Source organism: Saimiri boliviensis, chromosome 1 (assembly GCF_048565385.1).
Source record: "Saimiri boliviensis isolate mSaiBol1 chromosome 1, mSaiBol1.pri, whole genome shotgun sequence".
Lineage (NCBI taxonomy): Eukaryota > Metazoa > Chordata > Mammalia > Primates > Cebidae > Saimiri > Saimiri boliviensis.
Window position 1 is genome coordinate 53,925,137 of NC_133449.1, and position 19,832 is coordinate 53,944,968.

The 19,832-nt window shown below is 41.4% G+C and overlaps 2 protein-coding genes across 10 annotated transcripts in view; one reads left to right on the forward strand and one right to left on the reverse strand.

The window, feature by feature from the left end:
- Nucleotides 1-9,539, reverse strand: part of DNAH6 (dynein axonemal heavy chain 6) — a 352,679-nt gene extending 343,140 nt beyond the window's left edge. For 3 of the 8 annotated variants that reach the window (XM_074397642.1, XM_074397650.1, XM_074397609.1), the window contains exons 1-2: nucleotides 9,363-9,538; nucleotides 3,603-3,731 (exon numbers count right to left, since the gene is read on the reverse strand). The gene's annotated coding sequence lies outside the window, so the exon portion shown is untranslated. Of the gene's footprint in view, nucleotides 1-3,602; nucleotides 3,732-6,288; nucleotides 6,489-9,357 lie in introns of all 8 variants that reach the window. The other 5 variants (XM_074397622.1, XM_074397653.1, XM_074397614.1 and 2 more) reach the window with 5 other exon arrangements.
- Nucleotides 9,540-9,740: 201 nt separating this feature from the next.
- Nucleotides 9,741-19,832, forward strand: part of SUCLG1 (succinate-CoA ligase GDP/ADP-forming subunit alpha) — a 38,106-nt gene continuing 28,014 nt past the window's right edge. The window contains exons 1-2 of one of the 2 annotated variants that reach the window (XM_074397686.1): nucleotides 9,808-9,858; nucleotides 13,035-13,172. In XM_074397686.1, the coding sequence (XP_074253787.1) occupies nucleotides 13,085-13,172 (88 nt within the window). In that variant the 5' untranslated portion in view covers nucleotides 9,808-9,858; nucleotides 13,035-13,084. Of the gene's footprint in view, nucleotides 9,859-13,034; nucleotides 13,173-19,832 lie in introns of both variants that reach the window. The other variant, XM_003942125.4, reaches the window with a different exon arrangement.

Sequence of the window (19,832 nt, forward strand, 5' to 3'; positions counted from 1 at the left end):
AAAGTTCTGGGATTACAGGGGTGGGCCATAACACCTGACCGTGACTTCTTTAAGTAACTGGATCCAGCTATGTCTGAAGGTTTGTCCTAGTTTTTCAGTTAAATGAGCCTAAGAAAATAATGGTCTACAATTGCTTAGTATTTACTAATGTCTACTAGGATTTAGACTCTCTTCTATGTACTTTACACAGATTATCTCATTTAATCCACACAATAACTATATGAGGTAGGTACTATTATTATCCCTATTTACAAGTGAGGAGCTGTGGCACACAGATTTCCAAGTGAGATACAAAACTGAGAAATGTACTTACAGTGCAACAAAACCATAATCTTTGGGTTTTCTTTTCTGCTGAATAGAAATAATTTGCATTTCTACCAGAATAAAAGTCTCTTAGTCAACAGAGCTTCACAGAGTCTCAGTCCTAAGCACCTCTTCATCTATAAAAAAACAAAACTATTGATTGTTCTTTCTTTTATAAAAGTAATGAAGTAACCGAGGCGGAAAATCTGGAAAACAATAATAAATCCCAAAGTAGAAGTTATCTGTAAAATTCATAATGAAGAAGCATATAATTTTTGTAATAATTGTGAAACCAAATCAAGTAAAGGCTCATCTTTGTAGAGAATAACTCTTTAGTGGGCTTGTTGGACAATGCTGCAGAATGGCACTGAAAGGGCATGCTTCCTTTTAAGTACAAACAGACCCCATCAACTGCTGTTAAGTGACAGCACTCTGGAAAGCCCAGCACTCTCACTTATTTCACAACTACAGAAAGCTCTAATGAAAAAGGCAACTATCACAGCTCCAAGCCATGAAAATGCTGAAAAAGATGAATGGTGGAGCCTGAGCTAGAGCTTCCATAACCTGGTAGCTTTGGATTTGATTTTTGTGGCATCCTTTGTCCATCAAGAACAAGGAAGGGGGTTATTCTCTTCCACCCTGGAGTCCTTTCTCAGGCCACAACTAGCTTCCCAAAACTGTCTTCTTTCTTCTCCATAGGCCTTAGGGCCCTACTTTTCTCTTTTTAGTACTAACTCTTGGGATTCTTTTACGGTTCCTTCTCTGCTACAGAGAGGGGAAGGAATGGGTTACAATATCTTCAGTTACATTCAGGGTCTCAGGGACTCTTGCTCTCTTCTGGTGTCTTTCCAGAAATTTCAACATGAATCACTTCTTATGTGGAAACATTGGCAATCTCTGTTAGATTGCAAATGTGTAATTTGGAAGAGGCTATCTATTAAATAGGTAAAAGCCCTAATGTATCTAATTCCTCTGAGACAGCATTGCTCTGAAAATAGGGCAAAAGTCTTCAGAAGTTCATAGAGGTGGTGGAAGAATGGCAGGATCCAGTGTTGGACAGTATGAGAGTGGCAGAGATAGGAGGTAGGGAAATTCTGGGTAGAAGAGGGCTCCCAGCAAGGGCCCCACTCTCAAGTTGAAAAGCTTGATACTGCGCACAAAGTGAGACCACAGATCCCTTTTTTTCTGCTCAAATGTTTCCTTTTCTAAAACCACCAATGAACTGCGCTGCTCCCCATCCTATAGAAACCCCAGAACTCAGCTGGCAGACGGGATAAGCAGCTGAATGTTGGAGACTACGGTTGGACATCAGAGAGAAGCAGCTTGACTTCAGAGGGACAGCTTGATGGTGTAGCACTGGAGATGAGTCCAGTCAGGGACAGCTAAACTCCAGGGGATGATTACCTTCCCACTCCATTTCCTTTTCAGCTCCCCTTCCCACTGAGAGCCACTTTTACCAGCAGTAAGATACCCTTATTTACCATCTTCAATTCGTCGTGCAATCTCCTTCTTTCTGGATGCCAGACAAGAACTCAGGTGGTCTGACCATCTTGGCGTGATTCAGGACAATTCCAAGGGCTTTGGCCAAGATTGTTGTTGGGCCTGTAACAAACAGCTGGATGTTTCCCACTACCCAGTCTTGCTCTCTTCGCTTCCTTTCAACAGGCTTGGTCCCCAGGGTACTCTTGCACAGGGTATTCTGCGTTGGCTTCCCAGGGGGATAAATCTGCAAGAGGGCTCAAGTATGGGGAAAGGAAACTATATTTGGAATCCATTTCTTCTGGAGGAGACGTCAAAGTTCTTGACTCTTCTATAAGGTCCAATGCAGATGGAACCTCCCCTTCAGAGGTACTGAGTAGATCAAGCATTCAACAAACTATCACTGGCTTTCAAGAGGACCCTGTAAGTGTACTTCATAAAGTTCCTTGTCCTCATTATTTGGGAAAGGCAACTCCCCAACTAGCAGTGCCACTCACTGTCAGAGGAGAGGGAAAGAATCTGCCTCTGTTCAAATTGGCCAGTGGTATTAGCTGGTTCTTTCTTAAAATTGTGCTGTGTGATTTTGTCTCTCTTTGAGGCTACACTTCAGATGAAAATAATCTTTGACCCTTCTGACTCATCATTCCTCCTAGTTCTCCTAGGAGGAAGTGTTAAGTGTTTCTGATTTGTGTTGTACCATCTTCCATAAATAAGGTGAAGGATACAAACTCCCTAATCCCTCTGCTGGTTTTATGAAGGGATTAGTAGTACCTACAGTGGGGCCCGAGGGCTTAAGCTGACTCATCAGTCCTAGAAGCCTGACTCTCTTGGTTACACTACATTTCTCTTTAAGTGTGCTTGTATCACTGGGGATGAAGCAGCTGTTTTTCCTTTGGAAGGCAGATTTTATTTTTCCAGAAAGAAGTTGGCAGAACTGGGCCTGGAGAAGGTTCTTGTTCCATTTCCATGTAGCAGAGTCAGATTGCCTGGGTGAATTCATGCAAAGCTTTAGCACATCCAGATATTCACAGTTAAGATACTTTGTAATACTTACAAATGCTTTTCCTTCCCATACTACCTTCTATTCTTTGACCTTCTCCTCACAAAATTCAGCCCCCTTTCCCCAACCAATTTCTGTTTGGCTTTCTTGGTCCATTGATTCAGGAAGGGAATGTGTAACTCAAAGACCCCAGGACAGAAATAATTTAGGTATAGGACAAAAATGTGAGTTAATGTCTCCAAGATCAGAAAAGGATCCTCAGGTTAGGGAAGAAGGGAAACCAGAAGAGCTCAGATGCTATCTCCCCATCCCTACTACCCCAGCATGGAGGTGAGGGGAGGTGGGGTAGTCAAAAGAATTACCAGATAGGTTTGAGGAGTCTGTCAGAAGCATGTGAACCAGAGTAACTCCATCTTAAATAGGAGCTGGGTAAAATGAGGCTGAAACCTACTCGGCTGCATTCTCAGACGGTTAAGGCATTCTAAGTCACAGGATGAGACAGAAGGTCAGCACAAAATATAGGTCATAAAAGCCTTGCTGATCAAACAGGTTGCCATAAAGGAGCTGGCCAAAACCCACCAAACCACAATGGTGACCAGAGTGACCTCTGGTCATTGTCACTGTTACACTCCCACTAGCACCATGACAGTTTACAAATGCCATGGCAATGTCAGAAAGTCACCCTATATGGCCTAAAAAGGGTAGGCATAAATAATCCACCCCCTTTAGCATATCATCAAGAAATAACCATAAAAAATTGACAAACAGAGGCCCTCGGGGCTGCTCTGTCTAGGGAGTAGCCATTCTTTTATTCCTTTACCTTCTTAATAAACTTGCTTTCACTTTGCACTGTGGACTTGCCCTGAATTCCTTCTTGAAAGAGATCCAAGAACTCTCTCGGGGTCTGGATTGGGATCCGTCTTCTAACAATTCCACAAAGCTGGAACGTCTGGGGGAGTAGGAGAAAGAGAGAGTGAGACAGCAAGAGTGCATGTCAGAGCAAGGATGCAGACTGGTGGCAAGATGCAGCTAAATGCTGTTTTGGCAAGTGGGGAAATTTCTTGTAGCCCACAGAGGCTGAAAGGTTCTCATATGCCTGAGAAGAGCCCAGAGATACCTGAGAGAACTAGAGCAAAACAAGCTTTCAAAGTAGGAGTCAGTGATGATGCAGCATTAGTTTGGACCACAGCTAAGGACCAGATGGAAGGATGTACGTATCAGGAGATGCCAACACAGACAGAACAACAAATGCTCCTTACACTACATTCACCTCACCCTAGCATCACTCCAGGAATTTAGATGAAACTCTGGTGAAAGGAAAAGGATCTGACATTCTGGTAGGATGGGGGCTCACATAAAATCAAGGTAAGATATATAACTATAATTACTTTTAAATATAAAGAGCCAAAATTTCTTAAATAGGCAGAAAACCCATTGTGGATTCCACACGAGTGACCATAATCAATTTATTTTGTTAAAAACAATGTAAATGAAAAAAATGCAAATGAGAAACTTTGCTCCAACAAATTGAAACTCATTACTTAGCTCAGTCTCATCAAGTTTCTTAGTTGCAAAGAGCAGGGACCACTTTGGGTTAAATTATTCAGAAAAAGACACCCCCTGGAGCTGCTACTCTAGACACCAGCCACCCAGACTGCTGAGTCTCCTGACTCCCCCAGGCACATACCTTTAATTGACCCTGCTTATTCGCACATTAGTGAGAACATGGAAGGGTAGGGTATGGGAAATAGATACATATATATATATATATATGCTTTAATACACATACAAAAAAGCTCTGAAGGATGCACAAGAAACTGGATCATATTGGCTTCCCCCTGGGGAGAAATGGGTGGTGGGGAGACAGTGGAGGAAGATTTCTCAATGCTCATATTTTAATAGTCATTGTACCATTTGAATGTTGATCCATGGTAATAAATTACTAATTTCAAAAGCCAACAACTAAAGGTTCCATCCAATCCAATTAAAAACTTCAACCTTATACCTAATTTAAAACTCCTCCCTCCCTCCCAGGTCTGGCATACTCTGGCTCCACAACCTGCAGCTGGGAAGGAAGCGGTTGAGGTCTGTTTCCTCCCCTTCTCTTTTACTCCTCTGCTCTTCACGCCCTTGCTGTACATTGCTGCAGCGGTGGGCTTTGGTTTGGATAAAATCTCTTAGATGGTGTTATTTCTGGTTCTCTCCTAATGGTCCATTCTCTCTTTGGAATGCTGGCTCTTTGTGAGAACCTCATGGATTTCTCAGAAACTCCTCTCCCACTCCCCTGCACAGTATGCTGACATGAGTTAGGTGCTTTTAGGCTGGCCTTCTTATAACTCTCCCTGCCTTCCTCCTCCCTCTGGGAGTTTTCTATAGTCTTTTATGCTAGGGTTCCTTGCCTCAGAGGATGGCATGTCTCTAGGGGGAAGCTCAACTTTCTTTCTTGGCACACATTTTACTCACAGGATTATTAACATATCTTGATACACCAATTCTGCCCTGCCTGCTGATGAGGGCTGCTCCAGCTAGCCTCCTGCCTTTACAATTCTCTAGGAAGGAGGCAGACATAAGCCTTAACAGTTAGGTCTGCCTTCCAAATTCAAGTTTTCTCAAGCATTCTCTGACCAAGACCTACTCTAGCTAATTGTTAGAAGCAAATGCTTGTTCCTTGGAGCTGAAAAGAAGAACTAGGGCTCAGACAAAGAATTTTCTCAGCAAGGCAATTTTACTTTCTGCTGAAAGGGTGCTTCTCAGAAGCCGGATTGTCACGAGAGCACCATGAACAAAGAAAAGCAGAGATTTTTATCCTGAACACACTGGGTCCTTACTGCTGTGTCCTATCTCTATTGGCTGAAGCTGGACTGCACAATCTATACTGATCTCAACTGGGTAAAAACTTACAACTTTCCTAAAGAGAAAAATGTGTGATGGAGAACAAAGAAAGGAAGGGGGTTGTTTATGAAAAACTAGGAAAATAATAACATTTCCAAATAAGGAAGAGGTGTAAGCTATAAGATGAGAAATGCCTGGGCATGTTTGAACATGTCTGAGCAGGCTATAGGCTAGAACAAATGACATGGTTAAAGTAGGACACAGAATGTACTTATTCCCTTACTATACTTAACAACTACATAGGGCTTAACAAAGAGCTATTAACAAAAACTAGGATGCCCGAAGGAAACGTTTTTAAAAGAAACTGTTATTTCTAACACATTATTTATTCTTTAACAAAAAGGGAAACTTTGAAGAGGAACTTTTGACTCTTCACATAACTAAGGTGGGCTCACGAATTTCTGCAGTTCTGTAGGGTTTTATCCTGAGATTTAATACCAGCAATATTTTGGTAAGGATCCCTCACCCACAAACTTGGCTGGGAGTGGAAGGAAAAGGGAACATTAAACTGACAACTCTAGACTCAGAAGCATCAAACCCCTTGTTAACCCAAAACATCTGAGACAGGTCTCAGTCAATTTAGTAAATTTATTTTGCCAAGGTTAATGACATACCCATGACACAGCCTCAGGAAGTCCGAATGACATGTGCCCAAGGTGGTTGGGATACAGCTTGCTTTTATACATTTTAGGAAGGCATGACACATCAATCAATATTTGTAAGATGTACATTGGTCCGTCCAGTAAGGCAGGGACTTCCCAGTTAGAAGTAGGTAAGAGACAAAAGGTTGCATTCTTCTGAATCCTTGATCAGCCTTTCACCGAAACACAAAATTTAGTCTAGCTTAGTAAATCTGCATTTTTAAGGAAATAATAGGGCAGAGGAAACAATCAGATATGCATCTGTCTCAGGTGTGCCTCAGAGGGATGACTCTAGTTCTGGCTGTGCTTTGTCCACAAGACATTTCCTGCAGGCAAACTGTGAGGGAGGTACGTAGCTTATTATTTTGTAGGTATATTACTTAGGAATAAAATGGGAGGTAGGTTTGCCTGATGCAGTTCCCAGCTGGACGTTTCTCTTAGCTTGGTGACTTTGGGGTCCTGAGATTTATTTTCCCTTCACACACCTATACAATGAATTCTAGTCTTTTGCTTATCTAAGCAGGCTGGGATGTAGGGGTGAGATTTCCAAGACAAGTTTGGCCACCTCCTATCAAACCTCAGAGAGAAGTAGCTCCTAGACAGCCCTCTTTATGGATGTGGAGGTAAGGCTTGCTGTCTTCAGCCTTAGGGCTTTAGATAAAGTTTTGAGACAAACAGAAATACCCTATTCTAATTTGGTAACCCACTTTAGTTAAAACCTTCAAAACATCATCCTGCCATGTAAAAAAGACAGTTCTTATCTTTAATGATAATAACTACAATATATTTGGTACAAAGTGGCAATACTTTATATACTAAATGTATTATTATTATTATTATTTTATTTATTTTATTTTTTTGAGACAGAGTTTCGCTCTTGTTACCCAGGCTGGAGTGCAATGGAGCGATCTCGGCTCACTGCAACCTCCGCTTCCTGGGTTCAGGCAATTCTCCTGCCTCAGCCTCCTGAGTAGCTGAGATTACAGGCATGCGCCACTATGCCCAGCTAATTTTTTGTGTTTTTGGTAGAGACAGGGTTTCACCATGTTGACCAGGATGGTCTTTATCTCTTGACCTTGTGATCCACTTGCCTCAGCCTCCCAAAGTGCTGGGATTACAGGCGTGAGCCACCGCGCCCAGCCTATACTAAATGTATTAAATGTTCACAACACTCTTTTTTTTTTTTTGAGACAGTTTCATTCTTGTTGCCTAGGCTGGAGTGCAATGGCATGATCTTGGCTGACTCTACCTCCCAGGTTTAAGTGATTCTCCTGCCTCAGCCTCCTGAGTAGCTGGGATTACAGGTGTGTGCCACTACGCCTGGCTAATTTTTGTATTTTTAGTAAAGATGGGGTTTTACCATGTTGGCCAGGATGGTCTCCTCTGACCTCAGGTGATCTGCCTGCCTTGGCCTCCCAAGGTGCTGGGATTACAAGCATGAGTCACTGCGCCCAGCCAACACCCTTATGAAATAGGGAGTTTCATCCCCATCTCCATAATGAAATCTGAAACCCAGAGGTGACATAGCCAGCAGCAGAGTTGGAATTTGAATCCAGACCTGTGTGATTCTAAAATTCAATCTGCGTATGTATGCTTTTAATCGATAACTAAGGTCTGAGTCCTGAAGACCTTCTTCTGGAGTCTCAGTAAATTTACTTAATCTACATGGGTTTAGGTGCTGGGGTGATTACCCTTATCTTGCCTCCTGCTAAGCTGCAGAGTTTTGGGGCGTTCTTCAGACCTCCAATAAACTTGTTTGTGGAGGCCTGAGGAGTTTCTTCGGACCCCCAATAAAACTTATTTAATCCTAAATGGGTCCTGTTAAGAATTCTTTCGTTATTTTGTTCTGCTTTAAGGCCCAGGAAAGGCCTAGGCAAAACCTTTGGTGGGCTTTTGTTACATCCCAGCCTTTGTATAAGGGCACTGGCTTTTAATATTTAACTTAACCACTCAGTCAGTACTGAAACAGTTGTTATGGAGGCCTGCATTATTACAGTAGAGTTATTACAAGAGATTGAAATATCTTAAGTCCATCAAAGATTGTCTGTGGATCCAAAAAATAATCTGTATACTACCATTTCTCATATATATATCAATTCAATTCAACAATGCATTATTTGTGCCAGACATTGTTCTAGGTTCTGGGATACTTCAGTGTACAAAACAAACAAAAATCCCCATCTTCATGGAAATACAAATTTTCATTAAAAGTGTACTGAAAGAATATTTTTTGTCATCATGCATTTTATCGATTAAATGAAACTAAACATATAACTTACCAAGCGGCAGCTCAGGAGGAATTTTGCTATTTAAAATAGCAAGGGGTTTTCTATTTATTTGCTATAAAAATATCCAGTTTGTTACAATGAATATATTTGGAAACCACTGATAGTATTTAATTATCACAAGAACGTGATCCACGAGGGAGGAGTCTATTTGCAGTGAAGTCCAACTGGAGAATGACAATATTTGGATCATAAAGTATTGGGCAATCTCCTTGAGTAATCCCACTCATCCATCTGACAGCTCAGTGCAAGTTATGATGACTACCTAAATAAATTAGGATTACAATTTTATTGACAATTCTGATGAGAAATCTCAGGAGCACAGTTTTCAGCAGAGACGCAGACTGCTTCACCTCTTGTTTACCTTTTGACTTTGGGGCTCTCTGAGGCTCCTTCTACAGCTGTTACACAAGGAGGGAACGGTTTGTCCAAAAAAAAGAGCAAAGTAACATTTGACCTCGAATTTCAGCCCTTAGGAACTTCAGGGAATAAACTCATGCACTTAGTGCTAGTCAAAGACTGTATGATTACTTAACTAAAAATCCACATTCCAAGAAACGAACTGTCATAAATATAACTTTTGATCTTTCTCATCACGGGCCACGCGTGCCAGCCAGTTAGATTCCCGTCTCCCGGCAACCCTTCTGGGTCCAGGCACAAGGTACGCAGTGAGCAGTATTATTCTAACAGCAAATGAGGAAAGCGAAGGGGCAGGAAATGGGCCTAGGAAACAAAGTTCTGGCACTGCTCTTCGCACCTCACCTCGCTGCTTCTTCCTTCCTTGTCTTCAAGTCCCTAGTCTCCCTGGTGTCACTGCCGCTCTCTCGCTGACTTCCCGCAGCCTCCCTCAAAAGCTACGAACGAGCCGCGGCCGTCAGACTACATTGCCCACAATGCCACTCGCCGGCCAGTCTCGCGTGGGGGTTTCCCCTCGGCTGCTGTTATAATTAACGTTAATTAAACCCAAGTTTCTAGGAAGGAGCCGAATTATTATCTCATTCTCTGATAGGCTATCTTTTTATCTTCACCTGCCACCCCCGCTGTTTCATGAAGAATCCTCCGCAGTGGGAAATTTGTTCAGGCGACTACTGTAGCCACCCTCCGCCTCCTCCGGCCTTTGCCCCTGTTAGGTCCCCGGGGGCCTGGGAGTGTCATTGGCGGATGACCGCAATTCTTGCCGCCGCCGTTGACATCGCGACCATGGTCTCCGGCAGCAGCGGCTTGGCCGCCGCCCGCCTCCTGTCGCGCAGCTTCCTCCGTGAGTCCAATTAGGACTCTGTCTTCCTGGCGTTCGCGGGTTCTTGGCCCTGCCGGACCCAATGTCCTGGCCCAGGCTGCGCTGGGTCCTCCAGGGCTGGACGTCGGCGGGGGCCTGGCAGCCGCTGGAATTCAGGCTTGGAGTGGGGGCCTTCTACGGAGGAAGGAGCTTTTCTGGATACGACAGGAGCGGGGCATGACTTAGGCCGCTGGCAGATGGAGATATTGGGTGGCTGAGCTAGGATTCGGGTCTGGGAGCCCTGCAAATTTAGAAGCTTGCTGTCGGCCCCGCGGTGACGAGGGGCAGGGTGGGGGTGGCGTCTAGACTGGCCTTATTTGGAGTTGGGGGTGAAGAGGTCCAGGGTGAACTTGGTGGGGAGGCTAAGTGTCTGGGTTGAGAGATAGGGGAAGAGTCTCAGTAGGAAGTTGGGGAATGAGGGTGTCCCTACTTCGGAAAGGTTCTACGCCTCGAATTCCCCCTCCGCAGGATTGTAACGTCAGGGGAAAGATAGTTTGTGTACACAGAGTGAGTCGAAATGGCCGCATAGACCCCTAGAATCTTTTGGTTGCTGGGACCTAAACCAGCATATTTGTGGTGTCTCCACCAGGCGGTTTGTGAACACATCAGTTCCCGAAAACTTAGCACCCAAGGTTGCTAGTCTTTGAGACATGCTGACTATGGAAAATTCTTGCTATATTCAAAGTCTCTGTGCTTGTCAGGTAGGTCATAGTAGAAAGAAACTTTGGAATCAGCCACATCTTGGTTTGAAGTCTGGCTAGTCCCTGTTCAGTCTATGTAATAACCCTGGACACTCTCTTAATCTGTTTTTCAACTGATGTTTCCAATCAGATGAAAATATTAACATATTTTAATGACTCTGACGCACCATCACCTGTAAAGTGGACCATTATTTTGTTTACCACTAACAATGAAAAACGATTGCTTATTAAAATTGTGACACACCAGTGGTTGTCACACATACCTTGTTTTTTAAAAAAGTTAAAAAATATGAATCTTAGAAATGATAATGTGCAGGATGATCTGGGTTCACTGCAGAATAAGTGAAGCAATTTATATAAAGTATCTCGTATGTAGTAAACAGTTTTCTTCTTCGGCTTTGCTATTCTGCTGCTTGTGCTGAATATTGTATAAGACTTAATTCCTTTCTTGAGAAGATTACATTCTAAAAGTGTACATAGATGAGTGTGAACTCAATAGCCAACACTTAGTTGCCAATCACTTGAGGACAAAGGTCTGGCTAGATAACTTTAGCAAATATGAAATAGTTGGTTTGTTTGGTAAAGCTTTCTGGAGATTCTTATTGTGTAATTTAAAGGACAGTTGAGGGTGTTGTGAGCAGAAGGTCAAAAAGGATTCATTATACCCAGTAATCACTCAGGTCAGTAGGATTTGAGCACCAAGAATGAAGTATATTGGATATGGTTTTAAACCAGCTTAATTTGAATAGAGACTAGGTTACAGTGTAGAAGACCAGATGTGCAGCACAGCCACTGTGGTGGGAAACCCCAGGAAGAAGTTGCCCACCTGTGTCTGTCTCTTCTGTGGTCTTGCTAGTCTGAGGTTCTGAAAGATCCTAGCTTCAGGTAGGTCTGCTGCGTAGAAGAATCTAGAGAAGAAAAGGAAGTGTCTAAAAGATCTAGTTCGTTACTCCATATTTAGCAGTACTCTCAATCCTCTTCCCATAGAACTGGAAGTTCGTTCTTCCTAGACTCCTAGAACCATTTGGTCTTAAAGTGACCATCTGGTTTAGTTTTGTTACTGGAGTGGGCTTGAATTATCCAAGTCATGTGATTAACTTGTTATTAAGGGTCTGAAATCTAAACCAAGGTATATTCTATATTTAGAGGGGTAACAGACAACAATGTTTAATGTATAAATACCTCTAAATTCACAAACCTCTTAATTCCTCTTTCCCATGCTGCATTTCTGAGCCCATTTTCACTTCCACGAGAAAAATAGCAGCCACAACATCACCTTGCAAACTTTTTTTAAAGGGGCCATAAATTATTTATGCTGTGAAGCTAATAGAGCTACAGCTGTTAGGGAATTTTGTTCCCTCTGTTACGTTTCAACTTATGGTACATTACTCGCTGAAGGTCATAGTGTTGAAATATTGATTAGAGTTAGCAGCAGCAAAGAAACTCAGAAGAGCACTGCTAGAGGCCTTCCAGAGCCCTGTTGGAAGGAAAGAAACAAAATCTGTTTTGTAGCTTATGGAAAAAGGAAAAGGATCCAGTTGAAGTGGAGAGAGAAAATACAATGAAAAAATGAGAAAGGTTTCTTCCATGAGGAAGTTAAGGATTTCGTAAGCACCCTTGAAGCTGAAATAGTGAAGTGAAGTTTAAAAGTCTTTTTAAAACTGGTCAGTAGTTTCTGTAACTTGAGTCTTTTAGAATAAATAGGGAATAAGAGCTAGTATTTTTGAACCTCAGAATTATGATATTTTAATGCCAGAAAGTAAACCTTAAAACCCTACTGGTCCCATACCTTTGTATGGCAGATGAGGAAATCCAGAAAGTTTCCAGCCAGTATCAGAAGGGGCCCTAGCACCCAGGTCGTCTGTCTTTGCAGTATCCATTCCATCAGCATATACCATGTGATATTTTCAGCTGCTTTTTTCGAAGCTCTGATTTTTTTTGGCAGTCTCAGTGGTGTGTTGAGAAGGTGACTATCCTGTTCAAAGGTGCTGCCTTCCTTTTCCCCATGTTTGCTAAGTGTGTAGGCTTGTTTTTAGAATCAGAGGTGCATTTAAAGTGTACTTTGGAAAAGGAGATCCTCAGCAGTGATGTTTTGAATACTAGTATCTGTTGCCATTGCATCTAAGAATCAAATCTTTATTTCAGAAATACAAAATAGCCTTGATTCAGATGTACCAATGTAGCCATGAGATTTGATTTTCTGACATCAAATTTGTTTTTTCATAGAAACATAATTGGGAATGTTAAAAACAATTTCTCTGAAGTACAGGGCAACAATTTCATCAAGGGACTGCCATGCCATAGACCCACATTTTTTACATTATAACATTTCTTACATTAGGATGTGTCTTCTTATTGATATCTTGGTTTTTTTTTTTTGAGACAGAGTTTTGCTCTTGTTGGGCAGGCTGTAGTACAATGGCGCGATCTCAGCTCACCGCAACCTCCACCTTCCAGGTTCAAGCGATTCTCCTGCTTCAGCCTCCTGAGTAGCTGGGATTACAGGCATGTGCCACCATGCCTGCCTAATTTTAAATTTTAGTAGAGATGCGGTTCTCCATGTTGGTCAGGCTGGTCTCGAACTCCCAACCTCAGGTGATTCGCCCACCTCATTTTTTCTTTGTTATCAGTAATTAATAGTACTTCTTAAAAAATCAATGATATTTTATATTTGATGAAATATGGTACTTACAGCTTATTAACTTTACTTGTAAGTCGATATTAAATGAATATATAATTTCACATTTGAATAGTGGGTTGTTTGGAGATTGTTGGTAAGTGGCTGCTAGCTACTCTGCAGTATTATAAGGTCCTGTAGATATAGACTACAATAACCTGTGTCTTACATATGCATAATACCTATGGTTAATACGTGTACATTTGTTAAATTCATGAGTACGTGCATGAATAAATGTTTATCAGGGACATAGTTTGAGAGGTGAGTTGAAGGAGTATTGAGTATTTTATGAATAGAGTCTCGGGTTATCCGTTAGGAACATGGTACTGGTAATATAAGGCTGTGGTTTGAGTCCCACGTGGGCAGGTACTCTTTGGCCATAGATTGTATCCTTTATCCTACCAGTCATCTTATAAATGATGTGGTTACTATCTGTGGTGAAGAGGACCAGTATGTGGCTGACAGGTACAAATATATCACCCCTGTTGAAAACACATCTCTCTCAGGTTACTAAGGCTCTTTCCTTCATTGTCTTTACTACAGTTTGTACTTTTGGTAGTTTTGTTTTTCTTTGTGTAATGTTTAGCCCTTTTACAGGGCAGGAAACTTCATGTGGGTAGGGCCCGAACCTGTCTTGTTCACCTGTGACTCCCTAGCACTTGGTAGATAGCCTGTCACAGTGAACATCTCAAAATAGTTTGGTTTACTTATTCTGCATTGATAATAATAATGATAATAAAACACCTCTTAGGGATATAACACTTGCTCTATCCCAGGCACTGTTTTAAATGCTTTATATATTAGTAACTCATTTAATTCTCACATCAGCCTGTGAAGTATATACTATTATTGTCCCTGTTTTATAGTGAGGGCTGCACCTTTACAAATGTATTATATGTTAAAAACTTAGAAGTATATTTGTGCATACTGCACATATATGTAGACATGGATTAGTATGTTTATAAATATATATAAGATGCACACAGGGGCATATAGAAAACATTTTTGGCTAGACTTACTTGATTTTAAAATAACATTTTTTCTTCTCTTTTTAGGGAAAGATTTGCCTTTGTGTTCATGTGGGTTGTAAACCCAGTTTTGGGAGTATACCAAGCACTGTGCTACCTGGTGCCAGTTTAAGGAGTGATTTCATATTAACATCACAGTCTCCTGGGGCAGTTGTTATTCCACTTATAGATGGGAAGACTAAGGCTAAGGGAGATCAAAATAAATGCCCTGGGTTATGTAGCTGGTGAAAGGCAGAGCATAAACTCAAGACCAGGCCTGCCTGATTCCTGGGATGATGTTCTCAGCTGCTCCTGGGGACACAGTCCCAAGGTTAAGCTGGACAATTTCTAAGAATCAGAAGAGAAGGAGGTGGTCTAGGATGTGGCACCTACAGCATTCACCATCAGAAATTATTCTTGGTGGCCAACCTCACCTTTCCTGCTCTAATATTTAATTTAAAATACTTATTTTCAACCAGGAGTGGTGACTCATGCCTGTAATCCCAACACTTTGGGAGGCTGAGGCAGGCGGATCACTTGAGGTCAGGAGTTCGAGACGAGCCTGGCCAACATGGTGATAACCTGTCTCTGTTAAAAATAAAAAAAAAAATTAGCCAGGTTTGGTGGTGCGGGCCTGTAGTCCCAGCTACTCGGGAAGCTGAGGCAGGAGAATCGCTTGCACCCGGAAGATGGAGGTTGTAGTGAGCTGGGATCATGCCACTGCACTCCAGCCTGGGTGACAGAGTGACAGAGTGAGACTCCATCTCAAATAAAATAAAATAATGCTTATTTTCTTACTAGTAAAGCTGGGCATCTTGTCACATATTGATTTGCAGTTTGCCATCCATTGTGTTTCTTGTTCATGACCTTTATCAGTTTTTCTCTTAGGCTTTGTGCTCCTCTTTTTGTTGGCTCTTCATGTTGCCCATGTTAATTCCTTGTCTGTTAAATGTTATGAAAACACTCCCCTGGTCTATCACTGCCTTTAACTCTGCCTGTAGTGTGTTTTACTCTGTCTGAGTGCTTTCTTTTTTCATGTAGGGATAGAGTCAATTTTTATTATTGCCTTTGGGTTTCATTTATTTAAAAAATGTTAGCAAGACATTTGTACTAGATTAATGTAGCTTTGGGCACCAGCAGCATTTTAGGGCTGAACTTCTATGCAGTCTCAATATGAATTTTAGAGAAACCTAGGATTTTTATATGTACAAAAATAGATACAGAGATCTTTTCTCTCTTTCCTGATACGTGGGAGTTCAAGATTGACTTTTTCCAACTCACTGAAAAAGAGATGGACCTTATCATATTAACTTGGTATAAGTGTTTCTTTTGGAGACCCAGTTTCTTGTCCTGGAATTCAGTGAAATGTTTCCCATGCACCTACTGTGTGTAAGGCACTGACCATATACCATAGGCATCAAGATGAGTAAGACATGGTCCTGACACTCATGAAGTTTACAGTTAGCAGTCCTAAAAGTATGTAGATGGTACTTGAAATAATCTTGAAGTAAATTTAAACTTAGACAATTTTACTTAGAAATAATGTAAAAAGGGTAAGAATATTTATGCATTCAGTAGTATACTGTGTGATGGTATTTACTGTATACACATGAAAGTGTTCGTAGCTTCTATTCTTCTTAATCTTGGATCCTTTTTAAAGTTCCCCATTATATTCATAAATCATGTCTATCATGTGAAGATTTAGGAATTCCTGACTGTAATGTTCTATTTAAATGTTAATTTATATGGATTAATGTAAGCAAAATTCTCAGGAAGTTGAGGACATTAAATCTTTAATTGAAATGTAAGAGATATTTGTAAGATTGTTTGGCCACTAATGTATGCCTTGTGTTCTAAATTTCACTTTAGGAAATCACTCACTCTAGTAATTTGGTGGCTTTGTCACAGAGATCGGGTTTATACTTAAAACCAAAATATGATTAAGCAGTGGACAGTGGAAGATTTGCGCTGTGAACTACTTTGGTTAAGCAGTGGACAGTGGAAGATTTGCACTGTGAACTACTATGCATTCTTGAGCAGAAGTGGAGTACATTATTTTTGATTGCTTAAGGTACTTCACTGATAATTTGGGTAGAGAAGAAATTAATTAGGGAAAGTATAGAGTCAGTGTGATTTAATATTTACAGCAGCTAGAGGTTTGTGCTCTTCACCAGCCCAAATTAAGGAGAGTAGTGGAAGGGTTCTAGGAGGGAAGGTGAAGAGTTGAAGTAGTGGAGATGTGGCAAGGCTGCTTTTGTGGGAAACCTCCAGCCTGAAATTCTGGGCCTTAAATTATTTAAGGTGGGGAAGAATAAGGAGAATGAGAGTGATTTAAAATTTGGTGAGTTTTACTTGGAATGTAAGCATATTTTGCATTATTTCCATTTGAATGCAAATACAGCAACAAAGAATTTCCTTCATTCTATGATGTCAGCAATAGTAAGACTTATCATTGATTTGATAACTGTATTGCCTCAAATAGATCCACCAGTTGTTAGGTGTGTCATGGTAGCATGGAGTGGCAGGTGACTGACAGTTGGTTCTTTATGGAGTGTGTTACCTCAAGCTGTTGAGGAGGCAGAAATTAAGGTGAGGAGTATTGTAACACAAGTCACCTTTAGGTCCTCCTTACAGCCATGAGAGGTTGGGGAGCATGCTTGGTATAAAGAGCCTGGGGTAGCATGGGTTCATCTTCTAGCATAGGTTAGTTTCTGGGATTCAAAAGGCATTTGTGGTGATTATGCTATACCATCATGGCTTGCTGGGCTCTTTATGGTTTTCCCCTGGGTTTTAGAGTCTTCTCTGATTGCCAACATTCCTCCTTTGGCTAGCCTAAAATATCTTAGAGCAGTATGCTAGAAAAGGAAGCATATCATGATGCATAATTCCTTGCCTGGATCTCCTGTGACAAGTTAATTCCTACTGTGCAGGAGCAGCTATCAGTTTAGGTGATAACGCGCTCAAGTTAGGTAGCATGGGCCAGGGCTGGGGCAGAAGTGAAGAGAGTTTTTAGTTGGGGAGAGGTCGTAACAGTGGCCCAGAAGCTGAATGAATCTCTTTCGTTTCTTTAGGAGCTTGGAGGTGAACTTATTTGGGGTTTTGGGAGTGAACTACTGATAGCCTAGATTTCAATTTGGAGGTAATCTCAATGAGGGATTCATTCCGTAACTCCATCCTCCCACCTCTCACACATACATTGACTTTTCTACCTTGAATAGGGATCCCAAATGCCCAAGGCTTTTTCTCGTTTTGGTACTTTACACACCACGCAGTTGTGGCTCACTTTTATGTCAGTTCAGATAGATTGTGAGTTCTTTGAGGACTGAGATACTGTCATTCATCACTTATCCTTAACACCTGGCATTATGTGGCATTATGGTGGTATAGGTGCTTCCTAAATGTTGACTGAATAAATGAATGAACTCACATTTCAATACCAGGTGATAACCTTGTCTGGCATCCTACAGGTTTCTTGTCAGGATGGAATGTGATCAAGAATTTCACTTCCTTGCCTTTGAATATGTATTTTGGATTTGCCTCTAAGATGATAATAGTCTATTAGTTCCAGCTCATCTGGAAGTGGGTCTGTATGAGCTTAAGCCTGGTGCATGGATGGGGAGATCACACATGCATGAGCCTTTAACATGATAATAGTCTATTAGTTCCAGGTTATCTAGAAGTGGATCGGTATGAGCTTAGGCCCGGTATGCAGATGGGTAGATCACACACATCTACATCTATGCATTAGAAGTTTTCCAAGATTTACTTAATTAGATGCTGTAGGCTCTCAGGGGAATTGCACTGGCTGAGTAATACTAAAAGGCCAGGGGATTGGGAGGTGAGCTGCTGTTTGTCACACTTCTGATACACTTTTTGTGAGCACCAAAGATCTGATGTTGTAACGTCTTGAGTGCCATAGAATTTATCCAGGGGTTCTGGAGTTACTATGACAAAGTAGAGATCTTCATTGGTCTGTTATTGTAGCTGTGCTTTAGGGACACAGACAGACCTGTCTTTTCTCAGGGTGATGTCTCCTGTGGAAGAAGAGAATTGTCTGGTCTTTGTTAAGTTAGTGAATATAAGAGTACTTGTGGAGAACCAAACTTTACCTACAAAAAGTATTTTGTTTTAACAAATAGGGACTCCAGATATCCTGATTATAACATCTGATCTTATAATCAAATCTTCTACCTTTTTGTCTGAAAACTATGGTATGATATGATCATTCGTTGAAGATTCCAGGAATGGGAGGGACTGGTAAAGCCGATTCTGCCACTAGTCAGGAATTGTAGCAGGGCAGAAAAGGGTGTAGCTTCTACACAAATATGGTTGTAGGTGTTCATCTGGGAGAAGTAGGAACCAAGGGTAAGAATGGGTCTCACGTGACAGCACTGGTGAGGGTGGGCTGTGCTGCATAGCTCAGTAGGGTCAGGGTCTCAGGCCACAAATCCCTGCTGTGTCCACTAGCCTAGAGTCAAATGCTTAGCTGTGACTGCTATGCCAGACCTTGACCTGCAAAGCTCTCTAATGGCCCCTTGTTGAGCACAGTCCAGTCTGAGAAAGCTGTCTGTTACCTAGCAGTTCTTTGTGTGCATGATATGCTACCTAGGTGGTTAGGGCTAAATCTGAACCTGTGTCCTTCCTGGAGGTATGAGGGGTTCCAAATACTTCTCCCAAAAGCAGATTTTGTTGCTCTTTTAGTTATGGAATGTGAGGTCAGGACCTAGGTGGACATGAGGCAGTGATTTAAGGCAGAAAGCCTGGAGTGGACTCTGGGCAAATACATGACAACATGTTCTTTTTTTTTGTTCAATAGAGATTACTGCTTATGTTCTTTTCTTAGATTTGCTTCATGGGCGACCGCAATGATAGGTAGAAGACCTGGCTACTTTGAAGGGGCCAGGGATGGGTCACAGAAAAGGCACGTTGATAGTACTAATGGAGGTTCAGAAAGTAGCCCACAGTTTTGTCATCTATGTTCTTCCTACTGCTTTTTGAAATGTGGGAAGCTGGTTGTAGTAACTACTTAGATTTCTCAATCTAGGTCATCTTTTTTTTTTTTTCCACAAGCTGCTGCGTCTCTTGTCTACTTTCCTATTTATTTTATCCCTGTTTCTTTTATATATGAGTTCATATCAGAAGAGATTAAGTGATTTTGGATTGTATTTCAGATGTTTTGTTCTATGACTTAATATGTTGTTTGTACTACAGAATGAGTTGCTGAGCGATTTTTACTTGTATTCCTGACAAAGTTTACCTAGTTAAAGGTATTAGGCTTTAAAAATTTGGGCCAAATGGGAAACCAGGTGGCTGTTTAGTAAACATTATTAATGGGGGTGACAGTTTTCAGTCCCTGGATTTAATTTGAACCATTTATCTTTGAGCCCCAGTTTTTTTTTTAATCTAGGAAATAAAAATGATAAACTTTAGCTTTTTATTTCTCAGTTCAGAAAAAACAACAAGATCATGGTTCTTGCTAAGGAGGGGATCCTGGAGAATGGAACAATGTCTTTTTTTGTTTGTTTTTCTAACTTATTTCTGTGGTCTCTGTGTCTTATTTAAAAGGTGACA